Below are 15758 nucleotides of genomic sequence, written 5' to 3' on the forward strand. Positions count from 1 at the left end.
AAAAAATCACACAGAAATAACTCATGTTTAATGAAGAAATTATAATATTTTATTTACAATAAATTAAGCCTCAGTAATGTGTGCTTGTTTACCTGATACTCAGTGGGACTGCCTTTGTGCTCAGGGGGTGCAGCCCATGGCAAGGTCCCATTGTGCAGAGGATTCCAGAAGCCTGGTTTGGGTGGAGGGTAGTGAGATGGAGGCTGAGGCATAGCAGGTAGGGAATGTCCTCCTGAACCAGGAAAACGTTGCAGACCTGAATGAGGAACCTGTCAAGCAATAGAGACATTTATAAAAACATTTATGTAAAAGTATGTAAATGTGTCAAGTATCACTTCCCAGTGATGTTAAGTCTGAACACAGTTTCAAGACTCATGAAATTAGTTACAAAATAAGAAAAAAATAAAATAAAATAAATACTGCACATCTCCTTCTGTTGAAAACACACATAAATGTTCATTGATGAACTGGCAAATATGGCCTGTCACATCATATTTGTACATCTGTTTTTCAGGAAGTAGCAGATTAAAGATAGACATTTCTGATAGACTTATCAAATAAAACATTTATGTGTTGGCAAAAAGAGCACAATGCCATGCCCTCAATCCGATCAAAAAAGCATGTTCCCAGACAAATATTTTGAATACAACCAAACCCACTGGACAAGCAGAGACCCTTGATTTTGTAAGCAAATAATCAATGTCCACATATTTTCATTCATCTGTGTTTACCAATGGAGTTATAGAACACAGTAGCAAAGCATGGAGCTTCACCTGCTCAGAGTTCCTCTTCCTCTTGCTGGGGCTGGGGCAGTCATCTTGGTGATGACGCAGCAGTGATGGTGGGGGTGCATGCTGGATGACTGAATGTTCTCCCAGAGGCGGAGCAGCCCGTTTTAACTGAGCACCAGTGAAACATTTGGGCTGCTGTATACAGAGAAAATGTGTGTAAAGGACAGAAGTACATTGTGGGTCTGTGTGCATGAGTGTATGGGAAGGGTGTATATGCATCTATACCTGCTGACTGGGACCCCACATATCGGCAAGTGGTGCCATGGGTCTGGAACCATGCTGGTTGGTACTCCCAAACTGAGCAAAAAAAAAAAAAAAAAAAAAAAAACAGAAATTGAGCCACGAACAGCCTGCTGTTTGAGAACATGGAATAGAATCTCTTGAATTCTTCCTGACATTTATTGTGGTGAAAGCACCAGATTCAGGGCTTACATATACCTTTATCAGTGGGTTGGCACGGGGTAGATGTCCAGGTGGTGGGGCGTTGTACCCATTTTGCAGTCGTGTATTGTGTTCATCAGGCAGAGCCTCATAGTGTGGACCAAGAGGCTCCCAGGGATGGTGGGGGCCAGGGGGCACACGAGGGCCATCTCTATGTAGCCCTGGCAACAGTGAAGACAGAGCCAGCTTGTCTCCTCCATGAGCAAGCGTGCTATGCACAAATACAAAGACAAGTTAGAAATTAATAATTTAAATTTCTTTAACTAATCTATTTTGCTCATATACAGAAGAATATGGAAATCTGTATGAGTGATCAATTGATAAATGTGAAATAAGATTGACATCAAGCATGCAGTTTATATTAGTCACTGTAGTTCTTCCAATGCAAAGAACAGTTTCTGTGAACAGCTTACTCACCTGTTGGGGTAGAACTTATTGGCATGGTTCATGCCAGTCATGTGACCAGGTGGAGGATGTGGGAAGAAGTTATGTGGATTGGCACCAGGAGCACTCCTGAGATAAAATAATATAAAATAATATCAAGGAAAATGATTTGTCAATTTGAAATCTGATATGAATATTAGCAATAGGGGTACCTGGGAGGTGGGGCCCAGTTGCGGCTGCCCATGTGAGCCCATGGTCCCCGGTTGAGTCCATCGTGTGGGAAGGGGTCCCGTGTGCTGTGCCCACTGAACGGCTCTGCTGTGTGATGCATCCAGCCTAGACGACACAAAAGTTAACATTAATACAACTCAACCACAAAAAATATTCCTGATATTTACAATAAGTGTGTAAAGGAACCCTGTTTTATTGTGTCTGGAAGTGTAATAAAATGAAATCATTTTGGGAGGATCTGCGGGTTGTGATTGAGAAGATGATCTCTAACTATCCAGTTTTTTTTCTATTTGGGTTGTACCCAGACCTGCATGGATGCAATATGAGTGACCGAACACTGATGGTCCTCAGTCTGTTAAAAAGATGTATAGCAATGTTCTGGAAGAGGACAAATGGACCTAAAATCACTTTATGGACAAGGCAAATGTTATCAAGCCTTCCAATGGAAACAATTACTTGTGGTTTAACAGGGAAACAAAAAGTTTTTGAAAAACTAGTCTGCAGGTGTGTTGACTGATGCCAATAGTAGGGAAGTGTGTTTGTTGCGTTATATTCATTAACTATATATATTTCTTAGTCTTTATGTTTTACTGTCTTTATTGTGTTACATGTTTATGTTAGCTTGTAAAAAAAAAAAAAAAAAAAAAAAAAAACTCAATTGCAACCAGTTGTATACAGGTCACACTGTTCAGCTTCTGAATGAACTGCTGTTTTCCAACCCTGATTAACTTGAGATAATATACCTTAAACATTGTCATGTTTATAGGTGTTGGCCAGTGAAAGTGTGCAGCGTCTTTGTTTTCTCATGGAACACAGCCAGCTCAGCGTCGAGTTTGAAGCAGCTCTCAATGAAAACCAGATTTTCTGTCTCTCATTCCTTCTCCCACAGAATCTGTGTCTGTGAACCAGTCACCTACATACCAGCACTAGGGTGAGGCTGCCAGCTGTATGTGTGTATGAAGAGAGTGAAAGTGTGAAAAGGTTTTAGAGGATGAAAGGGTCAGTGTCTACAGAGTTCACGTTAAGTTGAATAAACTGGCAACACCATCCTTGTCCTCTAGGGGGCAGTGTATGTTTTAGCTCAGTGGGGGGATGGGGTGTACTGGGGCACAGATGGAAGTGAAGGGAGTGCACAGAGGTTACAGCAGCCCTAAATTGGGCCCCCTGACAGAGCAATGGAGCAAGAGATGGAAAGAGAAAGAAGGAGACAGGGGGGGAGGGGAAAGGGGAGGAGAGAGAGAACCTAAAACCCTGGAGACAAGCATGTGTCTGCATGTGCATGCATCTAATCTCATTACCCCAGGCATGATGGGAGGGGGGAGGGGAGGGCAAAAAGAAGGAGGGTAAAGACACAACAGAAGGCCTGGGCAGGTTGGATGGATAGATTAGTAGGGAGAGATGAGTGTAAAATTAAACCTTTCATCAGGAGGAAGAAGGCCGTCCCTTTTATCGCACCCCTACGCGAGCACACTCATGCACACTGCTAGACACAGATATGAACAGACACATGTACATATTTCACAGAAAACCTACACACACACACACACACACACACAAAACTGGTGGCAGTCCAGCATAACATTTAGCTTAGGTACAAACAAAAGATGATCACACACACGCACACGCACACACACACACACACACACACACACACACACACACACACACACACACACACACACACACACACACACACACACACACGGCTGAACAGCTCAGCCAGGCTGTGCTCCATATTTAGAGCTGACAGCTAAGAACTTCCCACAGCTCCAGGTTCTCCGTACATCGCTATTAAAAGAGTGCAGCGATATTTCAGGATCTCCACATTTAGCTCCCAGGGCGTACCAAAATAAACATGACGCCAAAACACTGCACAGTCAGTCACTCGCAACAAACCATGAGTAGTGTCAGATTAGTCATGGTACACACACACACACACACACACACACACACACACACACAGTTAGAAGAGTACTAAACCAAACCACAGATAAGAGCCCTTACTGCAGACAAACAGTAGTTTTTAAATGACTCACTACGCTAATGGTTCAACATGCTAACCAAGAGGAGAAAAACAAAAAGCACACACAGAAGAACAAAAACAAGCCGGCAGCGCTTACCTTTCAAATCAGCATCTAGCAACAACTCTCGACCAAATGCCTTTCAGCTCCAGCCCAGGCAGCCAATCATCTCGCATTGGTTATCCCTCAGGATTTCCTTGGGCCTGTGGATTACAGAAATCAGTCGGCCATTAAAATTGTGATACCAAACAGTATTAAAATAGCATATAAATGATTTTTTTAACCAAATAACAGTATAACACAATATGGAAATAGTTCATAAGTTGATAAAAGTTGCACTCACACTGTACATTGAAGATACGGATTTTAACAAAGTTACTGGGCCTACTGATCATAGATTAAACCTAGTCCTAGAATAAAAGCGTTTTTGAGCGATCTTTTAAGTCTAGGACTCTGCTTAATCCATAAACAGGAAACTGGCCCACTGTGAATTAGAGGATGATGTTACAACCGGAGACACTAGGGGGAAAAAAAAAAAAAAAAAAAAAAAAAAAAAGACAGACATGGAGTCACATGAAATGTAGTCACAATTAAGTCTGCTGTGTCCATTAATGACCAGTTAGAAGTGCTGAGAATCTAAAGAAAACACAGTTCCTGCTGAATAATCAGCTCCGGTTCAACCGAGGACAGTGAACGAGCCAGGTCTTTGATGCTTGTGCCACGACACCAGTGAGAGGACAGGCACGTCACTGGGGAACCACCGTTCAACTCCCTTCGCCCTCTTCACCCGCCCACCATGACTGACAGGAGGCAGGCAGAGAACGCACAGACCGTGAAAAAAAGAAAACCCGTGAATGTCGCAAGATATTTGAGAGGCTGGAATTTCTCTGCTTGTTACAGGTGTCAGTGAGGTTTTGCAGTTTGGTGAAGATTTTTTTTTTTTTTGTACTTTCTGTTTTGTCGAAGTAAACTGTACTTCAGACCCTGGTTAACAGCTTCTCACTTTATACAACCTCACACTTTCACTGGTTCCATAAGCTGTGACTTTTCAACCTTTCCATTATGAACATGATTCATATTTACAATAAATTAGATAATGAAGATCCCCCCCCCATCCACAGAAAAAAAATGTTTTGCTCCACATCGCCCCCGAGTTACCGTAATCCCCCCGAGAACACTTCTTGTCATAACCTCTGAAGCCACATTAGCTTGTTTTACACGCACGCCTAAACCAAAGTTGAGGGCCAACTCCAGACGAGCTGAACCAGATTCAAGAAACACCCCGTGTTCAAACCCCCCCCTTGCACACAGAGGAGCGCTGCTACAGAAAGCCCTTACTCAGCAGAAAGTGGAACAGAATCCTAAAGTAGCCACCCTGGTTAACCAGGGTAAGTGAAGGAGGGTCAAAAAAAAGAGGGGTGACGCAACTGTTCTTACGTCTGACTCTGTAACAGTAACACGAAACCCCTTTTCTGCCAAATGCTGAGTGGTTTGGGCTGCCACCAGCAAGCAAAAGCTGGAGCGCAGCTGTTAAAAATAGAACCATTTGCGTGTGTGAGATACAGACAAAGAAACCTCTCTGTGTGTCTGAAAGAGAGGGAGGGAGGGAGGGAGGAAGGGAGGATGCGATTCGCTGAGTGCGTTCGAGATTGTGTCCGATATCCCAGATCCCGTCGGCTCATGCGCAATGATGAGCGTGAGACACGTGTTCTGGAATGCCTGGCGGAAGATCCCTGTGGGTGAGCATCCACGATAGTCCTTACGTAACTGGCCCCAGATATGAATCAAGCTGCGAAGGAAACTCAGCTGTGCTCACGTCTGTCTTTTTCCCTGGATGTATGTGTGTGTGTGTGTTCTCTTTTGTGCCGGCATTTCGAGTGATGCAGGATGGATCATCACTGCTGGCGGCGAAGCTTTCCAAGTCCGCCCACTTTCTGCCCACACACTCTCCCTTTCTCAAGTAGCCTACATCCTGAGAAGGGTCTGCTGAGGACAGTTACCTTCCAATCAGCAGCAAGCACGCCCTTATCCTCCAGCGTTCGGGACCTGTTCTCGCAGTAACTACTCAGCACACATGGAACTGCTTTCATATCTCTGGTATCACAGCAACGTCCCACGGCTAAACCGGTCCAGCTGTTCCCACCGGCAGTCGAGGGAAAGTAAACACACATCCTTTTAAAAATATCCATTGCTGTTGCCATGACAACGAATGTGTGTGTGTGTGTGTGTGATGCAGTTTCAAAAACCTCGGCGTTATATTAAAACAATGACACAGAACACTTCAGTTTACAGTGAGAGTTGGTGTCAGACTGAGACATTAGTTCATTTATCCTGATGGAGCCTGATGCAGCTAGACATCCTCAAGCCACCAGAATTTACTCAAGTTGTTCCTGGGAACTTATTTCAGTCCAGTTTGTAACGTCCACTGACAGTATAACCAATAGATGGACACAGAAAACACATATAAGTGGAGTTGACAGAAATGGAACCAGACGAGGAAGGAAGATGTCGTCAGAATGACAGGAAGTCAGCCTCCCTAATGTGGAAGGGGGGTGGGAGGTCCCTGCTACGCCGGGTGGTAGTGCTGTGGGGGGAATTACTGTAGTTTCCTGTTGTGTGTGTGTGTGTTTCACCACACTGCTGAATGAAAGAGGAAGTCTAAAATCCATGAAAGGAGACTCTGTTTCATGTCCAGTCTACCTGCTGGACGGGCATTAGGTGCCGTCACCAGAAACCTCAGTCTGGGTTGGATGCGGGACATCCGACTGCTTCCCTTTCCCAGCTAATCTGTTGTTTAGATCAGGTTGGGTGTTTACTGAAGATATCGCATAGAAAGAACATTTTGTCCTTAGAAGCATTTGTTTTGGGTGAGCTTGTGTGTAATTGTGTTCCAAGTGTTGCTTGCATTACTGTAAGAACACACACACTATCTTTCTTTATTGAAACGCCACGCAGAAGCAAACCTGCTTCATGTTTCCCAGAAAACAAGAGGTGGAAGAGGTATCGAAAAAGGCAGAAGCGGCGGCGGCAGCAACAGCGCAAACATTTCGCTTTATTGAAAACTTGTTTTAAGAAAATTCCCCCTCCTACTCAGTCAAGCGACAAGGTTGCTTGATTCCCAGAATCGGCCATGAGGCACAAATACATGTACTACTCGAAAATGCCAGCAGCAGACAGGAAAAGACGCAGAGAAAACATCACTGAACGGGAAAAAAGAACAAAAAAAAAAAAAAACACGTGGTTTCCCAGGCAATAGTTGCCATGGTGCCATGTGCTTCTGATGCTACAGGAATTGAGCAGACTGCTCTCTATGATGCTGGTTTAGTTCAAATAAATGCATTTTCAAATTGACCTTCAGAGAACATCTAGACTCACTTTGACGGCCCCGTTTATGATTTTTTCCCTTTTTAAGTAAGCTTCATGGTAGCGCTCCCTTATGAGGAGGGGATGCTGGGGGATCAGTATAGCCATTTGCTAAAAATAGCAAAGGGTCTTTTTAATTTACTTTACACCCACTTGTCTCAGAATTTGGTTCTTGACTACTTGAGTGTTCAACAGAGAATGTTGAGGGGAAAAAAAAAAAAAAAAAAAAAAAGACTGAATTCCCATTTCGTCTGTCTGATATTAACACCGGTATGACTCACAAACACGTGTCTGTACAGATTCCTACCAAAACCTTCACTGTCATGGAACCCACGATAACACAGAAGTACGGTCTGGGGTAAAAAAAAAACGTCCCTTTCAGAGGGCTGCACTCTCCGCACAGATGCCACAATGGATCAAGTCAAAGATTAAAGCAGGAACGGGGTCAAAGCGAGAAAACTTACTTAGAATTTTATTTTTTGAGTGACATGAGTCAGAAGAGCTCGACAGCAAAACAATGACTGCACACTTGGCTGTCTCACACCACCACCAAATAAAGATTAGCTTTCCAATAAAACAGATGGAGAGGGGTGATCAAGAAATGGTTTGTTTCATCACCTATTGGGTTCCTCTCTCTTTTGTTCCCAGAGTGCACCCCCCCACATACACACATTTTATATTACAGCGATCAGGTTACATCTAGCGGGCGTGGCTGACTAAGCAGGCAAGCCTACTGACCTATATTACTCATCTATTACATGGTCCGTATGAACATGGGCTGAAGACCACCAGTGAGGCATCACTTTTCCTCCTCCTCCCCCACATTAGCACATACACACACAGTCAGACATTAACCAGCCAAACCACCACATAAATCTGCACACTTCCCCAAACACACACATATTCCCTTCATGAGAGTGCGTGATGCAAATCCCCCAGCTTTCTGTGACGTCACTCGGAGAAGGGCGGCGATTGTTCACTCCGATGTTCTCAGATCACGGGATGAATGGGGGCGGGTGATTCAAATGGTTCCCAGCCGGTGAGCTGTGATGGTAGGAGATGACTCTTCTGTCCTGACTTTACTACGCTCTGCTTCTCGCCACTTCAAAGGCAGTCAGACAAGCCAGTCGTTTCAATGTTAATCACTGTGATTGATCGTAAAACGAGGGGAAACTTCCTACACGGCCACAGCCCTATTTACTCTCGACTTGCTATTTATGACACCACAATAAATACAGCAGCTGAGCTTTCTCGAAACCATCCCAAATTTAACCAGGCAGCACAAACAACTAACAGGCTGGAAACTTGTTGGAGGTTTCCCTCCAGCCCCAACCTCAATCATTCGAACTGAAGCTTACAAACGCAAAACACGAACAACCCCGAGCGGCCGGCTGTGAAGCAAGGCGATGCAAATGAAGTTCTTTCACGCCGCGCTCAGGCAATCCACTGACGCAACGGCCCGGCCCACCCGGCCCTGCAACCCGAGACAAAGGCGTGAGATCGTCTTACACAAGGGCCAGGCTCACCCTCCCGCACACCCAACTTCCAGAGTCCACAACGGACAAATCCCATCACGGCAGAGGGACACAACACAGCGTCACTTTCATTGTGCTGTCGGTCATAAACAGCAAAACAGTCACTGCAGGAAAAGTAAGACTACTGCCGAGAACTAACATGAACTTTGTAAAACTACGTTTGGCCCAGTTTTTCCACGATGCTGTGTGAAGACAGGAGTCATACGCGTGTCACCAGCCTTTACTGGAAACAACTGGAGGAGTTTCTGAAGCTAGGAAACGAACCGGTGACAAAAAACACACACGAGCCTTCCGGCTTTTAAAAAGCAGTCGGCAAATTCCCCGCGTGGCTCAAACACCGACGAGGGCCAAACGCCATCCACGCCGCGCAAAGGGTTAACGCGGCAGCAGACCACACTTCCACACTTCCGCACTTCACCAGCGGCGCTTCCGGCCACTTTACTACGGTCCATTCACGCGGGTTCACACGGAGAACAGCGACTCGGGCCAGAAAACAAGCGACACAAGTCAACCAGTTCGCGCTCGACTTACACGCCGAGTATCACGAGCCATTCCGGGGGGAATAAAGTGAATAAAACGTTAGAATAAAGCAAATGCAGCGCGTGGGAATAAAATCGAGAAAAAGCGAGGCGAGCGGGGTTCGTAACAGTCCTCTTTATACCGGTAATCGGGGTATCCGTGGCACCGTAGCGCTCCAGATCCTGAAGCAAGTTTCTTCCTCGCTCCGCACCGCACCGGCCGCCGGGGCACCGTAATCCAGCTCCGTTCGGATAAACGTCCGTCTCCACACAGCGCCTCCTGTCCCGAGTACCGGAGGCAGGGATCGGGTTACGCCGGGCTGAGCTCCGTTTTAAAGGGACACTCGGGCGCGCAGGAGCACGCGGCGGCGCCCCGCCCCTCCGCTGACGTCAGCGCGCCGGAATTCCCTGCGAGCGGCCCCGCCCCCTCCGGTCCCGTTCCAACCGTGGGCTCGTGACTTGCCTACCCGCCGGTCGCACCGGGCGCCAGTTCCGTTCGCGTGGATATTTTTAATCCTGAGATCACGCAGCGAATGGGAAGCGTGAGGTGGATTTTATAGTCGGTCTCATACCACATGCGGATTAAATATGGCCTCATTTCGCGTGTATTATATGTTTTTGTAAAGTTACATATATTTTAAAATAGAAATTTAAATTGGGATATAAAAGTGACATTTCAACATGACCTCTCTGTCAGGACCACACTGTGAGGCATTTATCAGCTTACCACATAACATTTGACTTTTAATGTTTTATCTAGTCAAATACATTCCTTGTCCAGGCTTATGTATTATTTTGTGAGGATTTCATGTATTTTTACTTTACATCCCTATTTGAGTCACCAAATAGTTTGTCCTACCTTCTGCCTACTTTTAATCAGACACATTCTGCTTAGACCAAACAAGAATTGTGTTTTTTTTTTTTTTTTTAGATGATATTGGTGAACTAAGAAACAGTAATGCAGTATACACATGGTTGTGTGACAATGAGCAGTGAAAACACTAAACAAGGCAACTAAATGAATCCAAACTTAACTGAAGTGCACAGGGCACATCACAAGCCCCGACTTGAGGTGACCCACACATCCATGCACAGTATTTTTACCCGATTTTGTATGGTGAAATGTAGCACACACTCTATATAAGAGACGGAGGGTTTTAGACCAGGGCAGAAGGCCACGGCAGGAACAAACACAGACACAGCAGGCGAAAATATCACCCTGAACCTTCTGTTCCGACAATTTCAGCCAAAAGACTGTACACAGCACAACAAGTACCATCACAGAAAATATAATTTTATTCCCAAAACATGTGGAAACTATGTGGGAAAGGTGCTACTGTGGGGTAGGAACACAGGGAATAAAAGGAACCTGGATATAGTGTGAGTGTATCTTGGTGTGTTTTGGTGTGTAAAGCTGACATAACGAAACATACTTGGGTCTAAGAGTATAGCAAGTGAAAGGGGAAAATAAAGAAAGCAAAATTTCACAATAGTTAAATACAAAAGAAATCCCATGGGCAAGATATTAAACACACACACTCACTTCAGTGTGTGGGAGTAGGTGTGTGTGAGTGGTTGAGTCTGTGGGATCCAGTGAGTCAGCCCCCAACCCCCCCACACAGACCAACACACGCGACGCTCCTACACCTGTACCAACCAGCAGCATCCTACACAGGACTCCCTGTTAGTGGTAGATGCCTACTGGCACCTTCAGGACAGAGGGTGGGCAGCATGGGTGGGTTTTGGCTAGATGCAGGGGGGGTGTTAGGATATTAGTAATAGTTCGGTTCAAGGTCTGAGGAGGTTAACAAATGTCTTACTCAGCATACGTAGTGCAAAAGAAAATGTCAACAACTGATTGTCTAATACATCAGAATTTCTATAGATGGTTAATTCATAGCAAGTAATTTGTTTCGTTTATGAGAAGTGGGACCCCCTTTCACTACTGGTCTTGAATAGGTGGTTTAATTATAGAATATACAGATTGTTAAACACAAACCAACCTATGAAGTAAGTCGACTGGACAACCTCTTGTGCTGTTTACTGTTACTATGGTTACTTTTATATAAGTGTTAAACTTTGAACATGTCCTATGTTTGCAGGATTATGGGGCTTGTACTTAAGTGCGTGGTAAGTTCTTGACTTCTGGCCAGATCTTAAAGGGAAAGTAACACAAAGCACACGTACACTGAAGTTAATTAATCAACTGCTGCTAATCCACACACACCTACGAGACCTATGTTTTCAGAGTAGTTTACTCTTCTCATTCTCTCTACCTTACCTTTGAACCATGTCAAGTTCAGATGCTTTTTTGTTCTTTTGTCCACATGACAGTCCTAACAATTGTGCTCTTTATGTAAACTAATAGAGGGTTGAGCTGCACGTGTACTGTATTAATAGCTCTGATGCTGTTACTTTGATTAATGTTTATTAATGTTCATTATGATTAATGTTGTTCTCATGACTGCAAGTACTAAATTACTGATTACATAAATCAGTGACTGCTCACACAATTAGTACAATAACCAATAGCCTTTCATTTGAAGACATCACTAGACAAAAGTGACAAGGGGTGCAATCAGAATTGTCCTGTGGTGATGACACATGCCTCTAATACTGCTAATGGCAAGGAAGGGCTTTGTTTAAAGGTCACCTGACCTTTGACTCAACAGCATCAAACAGTCAAATCCATAGAGGACTACCCATCCATGTACTAATAATTTAGGACTTAATTAATGAAACTATCCATTCACATGTGAGTAGGATTTTGTAGGACAGGGAGCTAGTTGACTACTATTGCAACACCAGGGTCAGCAGGTCTCAGACCAGTGGGCTGAATTGACTGAACCCTGTTATTGGACATGGCACAAATGCATATCCCTCCGCACCCTACCTGCTGGTACTGTTCTGTGATATTTAAAAGCCAGCAATGAAAGGTCAGGGCAAGTAAATGGCAGAGGTTTGTGACTGAGGCAGATCTAGAAATGAAAGTGTGGGGCGTTGAAAGGTTAACAGAAGAAGATAGTGCAAGAGAGAAAGCGTGATAGAGAGAGAGAGAGAGACGGAGGGATGAGGAGCTCAGAGAGAGCCCAGTGTTCTGGAGAGGACTGGGCTGCTTCTGACTGGTGAAGAGACTCACCATTGTAGACGAAGTGTAGAAGTATTATGCTTTCTCCCTCTCACTCGGCAGACACCCCCCTCGGCCCTATTGTCTGTGCTCCAGCTGGGATATACCCACCAAGCACACACTAACACACTCACTCACACGCTTATTGTCTGCTTTGGCTGTTCGCTGCTAATTTGACACCTCATGTCTTGCGCAGCAAATGAACCACGGATTCGGCCTTAACAAAGGAGGCTTCATGCTATAGCCCGACGAGGCACACACATGCACGGCGCGCACACATAAATCATTGTAATTATGCATGGCTAAGCTAAACACTGCCTGTATCGCTCGGTTTCCAGTGCTAACCCACTGCCCTTCCCCTGCCCCGCTTGTGCAATCAATCAAACGCGCTATCGTCACACTGCTGCCTCACAATGCCCGCGCACTAACCTGCCAAACACACCCCGCTGAGCAAGCAAACGTAGCCCTGCTGTTGAACTGAGCGAGGCCGGCACTTACCTGTCCGCTTACCATGCCTCGGGTGCAAAGGCCACGCCTGGACGTTCGCTTGACTCCTCTGCAAAGCTAATCTGAGCGGCAGCTAATCACGGCTCGTATGCCGGAAACTGATAACAGGGCCGCGTTGAGACCAATGGAGCAGACCTCAGCAAGTTGACACACCAACGAGTGTGTGAGAATGCGAGGGACCATGTCTTCTGTGAACTGAGGTGCTTTACTTGGTCATTAGTCAAAGTGTGACTCAATTCACCTCTTTGTGCTTGATCAGAAGAACATAAAACTATGGCAGGAAACCACACACCCACATCTACACACACACACCTTAACAGGTAACGTTCTTTGAAAAACACGCACCTACACTGTAGTCAGATCCTAGTAGTTCTCATGAATATCCCATTTTCACAAACTAAACAAACATTTTTATTATGTTAAAATACATGATAAATAATTTAAACATAGTGACATGGTATATGACAATGTTCTTTGTGAACAGGAGTTCTTTTTTTCTGCCAGAATTTAGGAAAGAGTGGGTGAGACACAGACAGAGACACAGTCTCACAAGTGTGGGCGTACGTGGTTGGTGTGGGAGTGTGTGGTTTTGGTTTATTGGCTTGGTGAACATTTGGCCACACGATAGAAGAAAAGGTCACGGTCAAGTCCAGTTTACAAAAGATCAAACACACAGGCTCACAGACATGTATACAGACACACATTTCTAAACACTCACACACTTACTAACATACAAAAAAAACGTGAATATTAATGCAAGACTGCATACACACACACACAAGCCATGCAACATGCAGCGATAAATCATGTCTAGACAGGAGCTAATGAAAGCTGCTGAAAGCTGCAGCCTCTCCCGACAGTCTGTGAGTGTGTATGCATGTGTGTTGTGTGTTTGTGGGTGCTTTCATGAATATTTGAAGAGCCTATAAACATCTGTCACAGGGTGTAGACACAAGATTGGAATTAGAAGTCCCCTGTGTCCTGCACTCTCATTGGCTGTAGCTTGTTGGTGACTCTATTTGGTGTGCTAGATGTCTATACTCAGCGAGGAGTCTACAAGTGCCTTTAACCACTTTAACACAATGACTGGCGATCACCAGTCCTCCATCAATTTTCCTCTGATTGGGCATTTTGGTTGCTGTCTTCAAAATCTGACTTAAATTGTTTTAAATTTTATGAACTAGGCTTAAAAGTGTCTACCCACTGCTCAAACACACACACGACCTTGGAGCTACTCTCATACACACACTGGGGCCGTGGCGGCCTAGCGGGTAAGGTAGTGGAGCGTTGCGGCCCCCTTGAGCAAGGTACCGTCCCCAGACTGCTCCCTGGGCGCTGTACATGGCTGCCCACTGCTCACTGAGAACGATATGTTAAATGCAGACAACACATTTAGTGTGCAGCAGATTCTCTCCCCAGACAGATCTGGTCCACCTAGAAATCAGTGCACACCAGTCTCACCATCGTCACACTTCAGTTGTACAACTGCTGATCTTGATAAGAAGTCTCGGGGAGAAGAGTGCATGTGTGTGTCAGCAACACACAAATCCTAAAATGCCTTTGTCATGTGTGTGTGGTCCTTCTGTGGAAGCGGTGGCTGCCATGTGTTCCTTATGGTGATGAAGAGGGCCTTTGTGGTAATCTGTGTGTGTGTGGGGCTGCCAGAGTATGTGCTGCATTCATTAGTTCGCCCATATTTTTTCTGTCTGTCACACAAACAACTAAGTTCACACTCACCTATCCTCCACACAGCAGTCAGCAGAGCTAAGCGTGGCTGCTCAGGGGTTACGACACCTGACCTCGCTCCAGACAGAGTGACCCCTGACTTGCTGAGCGATGCAGTCACTAACACACACACACACTCGCGTGGAGACAAAACACAGGTGCACACAAACAAAAAGCAGACAAAACATGGATACTGATATACAAACAACAGGGAGAAGACAGACAGACAGACAGACAGACCGACGGAGAGAGAGACAGATTTAACAGATCAAATAAAATGGAAGGTTCTACACATGTGGCTTCTTAAAGACTTACTTTATAAAAAAAAAACCCCATCAAACCGCTGCCCGAGGGGGGTTGCGCGCCAGAGGGACCACCCAAGGTGAGCCCTGAGCACCGTGCATTCTGGGAGAACCGCGGCACGTCGCTCAGACGCAGCGCCAACACGACTGCATGACCCGCAGCTACGCACGCGAGATATCAGCGCTTTCTCGAAACACAAACGAACACGGCCTGAAACAGCAACAGCGTGTCAGCACCGCGTAGATCACGGAGCCGGCGCTACAGGAACCGGCGGCGACACTGGTGTACACAGCCGCGGATGAAAATGACATTCCGCACGCCTGTGCTAATGTAGACTAATGCCGCTGTTGATATGGGGGACGGGGACGATGGCAGAGCTCGAACGTGGTGGCACTGGGACTGGCCTACAGGCTATCTGTCTCCTTCGCTGCGTCCTAATGCACACATGCTTACATGAATAGACAGAAAAGCGTACACACACACTCAGACAAAGAAATGACACCGGCGTTGTCCACTGTACAGTAGTGGACACGGGTGGTGTGTGTGTGTGTGTGCATGGAAATGTGCATGTTTGTGTCTTTCTCTCGCTCTCTGTGTTTGAGCGAGAGGGAAATGAGGCGGAACTCAATCTGCCCCACACCTGTCCGTCTCTCCCTGGGGGGAGGGGTCCCAAGGCAGACCAGAGAAGCATTGGCAGGCAGGATCCACCAACACACACACACGCACACACACACACGCAAGCGGCACACACGTGTATCTTCGCTCTCAGGGTTGTGTGTCTACGGAATCAAAAGACATTAAAAGAGAAGAGG

At 45.6% G+C, this 15758-nt stretch overlaps 1 protein-coding gene across 9 annotated transcripts in view; it reads right to left on the reverse strand.

Moving 5' to 3' along the window:
* The window catches only part of kdm6ba (lysine (K)-specific demethylase 6B, a), a 69582-nt gene that overhangs the window by 7448 nt on the left and 46376 nt on the right, over positions 1-15758 (reverse strand). For 5 of the 9 annotated variants that reach the window (XM_028954887.1, XM_028955038.1, XM_028954818.1 and 2 more), the window contains 7 exons: positions 3968-4071; positions 1829-1952; positions 1650-1745; positions 1230-1443; positions 1017-1088; positions 774-926; positions 93-269 (listed from right to left, as the gene is read on the reverse strand). In XM_028954887.1, the coding sequence (XP_028810720.1) occupies positions 93-269; positions 774-926; positions 1017-1088; positions 1230-1443; positions 1650-1745; positions 1829-1947 (831 nt within the window). In that variant the 5' untranslated portion in view covers positions 1948-1952; positions 3968-4071. Of the gene's footprint in view, positions 1-92; positions 270-773; positions 927-1016; positions 1089-1229; positions 1444-1649; positions 1746-1828; positions 1953-2590; positions 3427-3967; positions 4072-9427; positions 9590-14655; positions 14771-15758 lie in introns of those variants that run through there. The other 4 variants (XM_028955191.1, XM_028955118.1, XM_028954747.1 and 1 more) reach the window with 4 other exon arrangements.

Source organism: Denticeps clupeoides, chromosome 1 (assembly GCF_900700375.1).
Source record: "Denticeps clupeoides chromosome 1, fDenClu1.1, whole genome shotgun sequence".
Classification (NCBI taxonomy): Eukaryota; Metazoa; Chordata; class Actinopteri; order Clupeiformes; family Denticipitidae; genus Denticeps; species Denticeps clupeoides.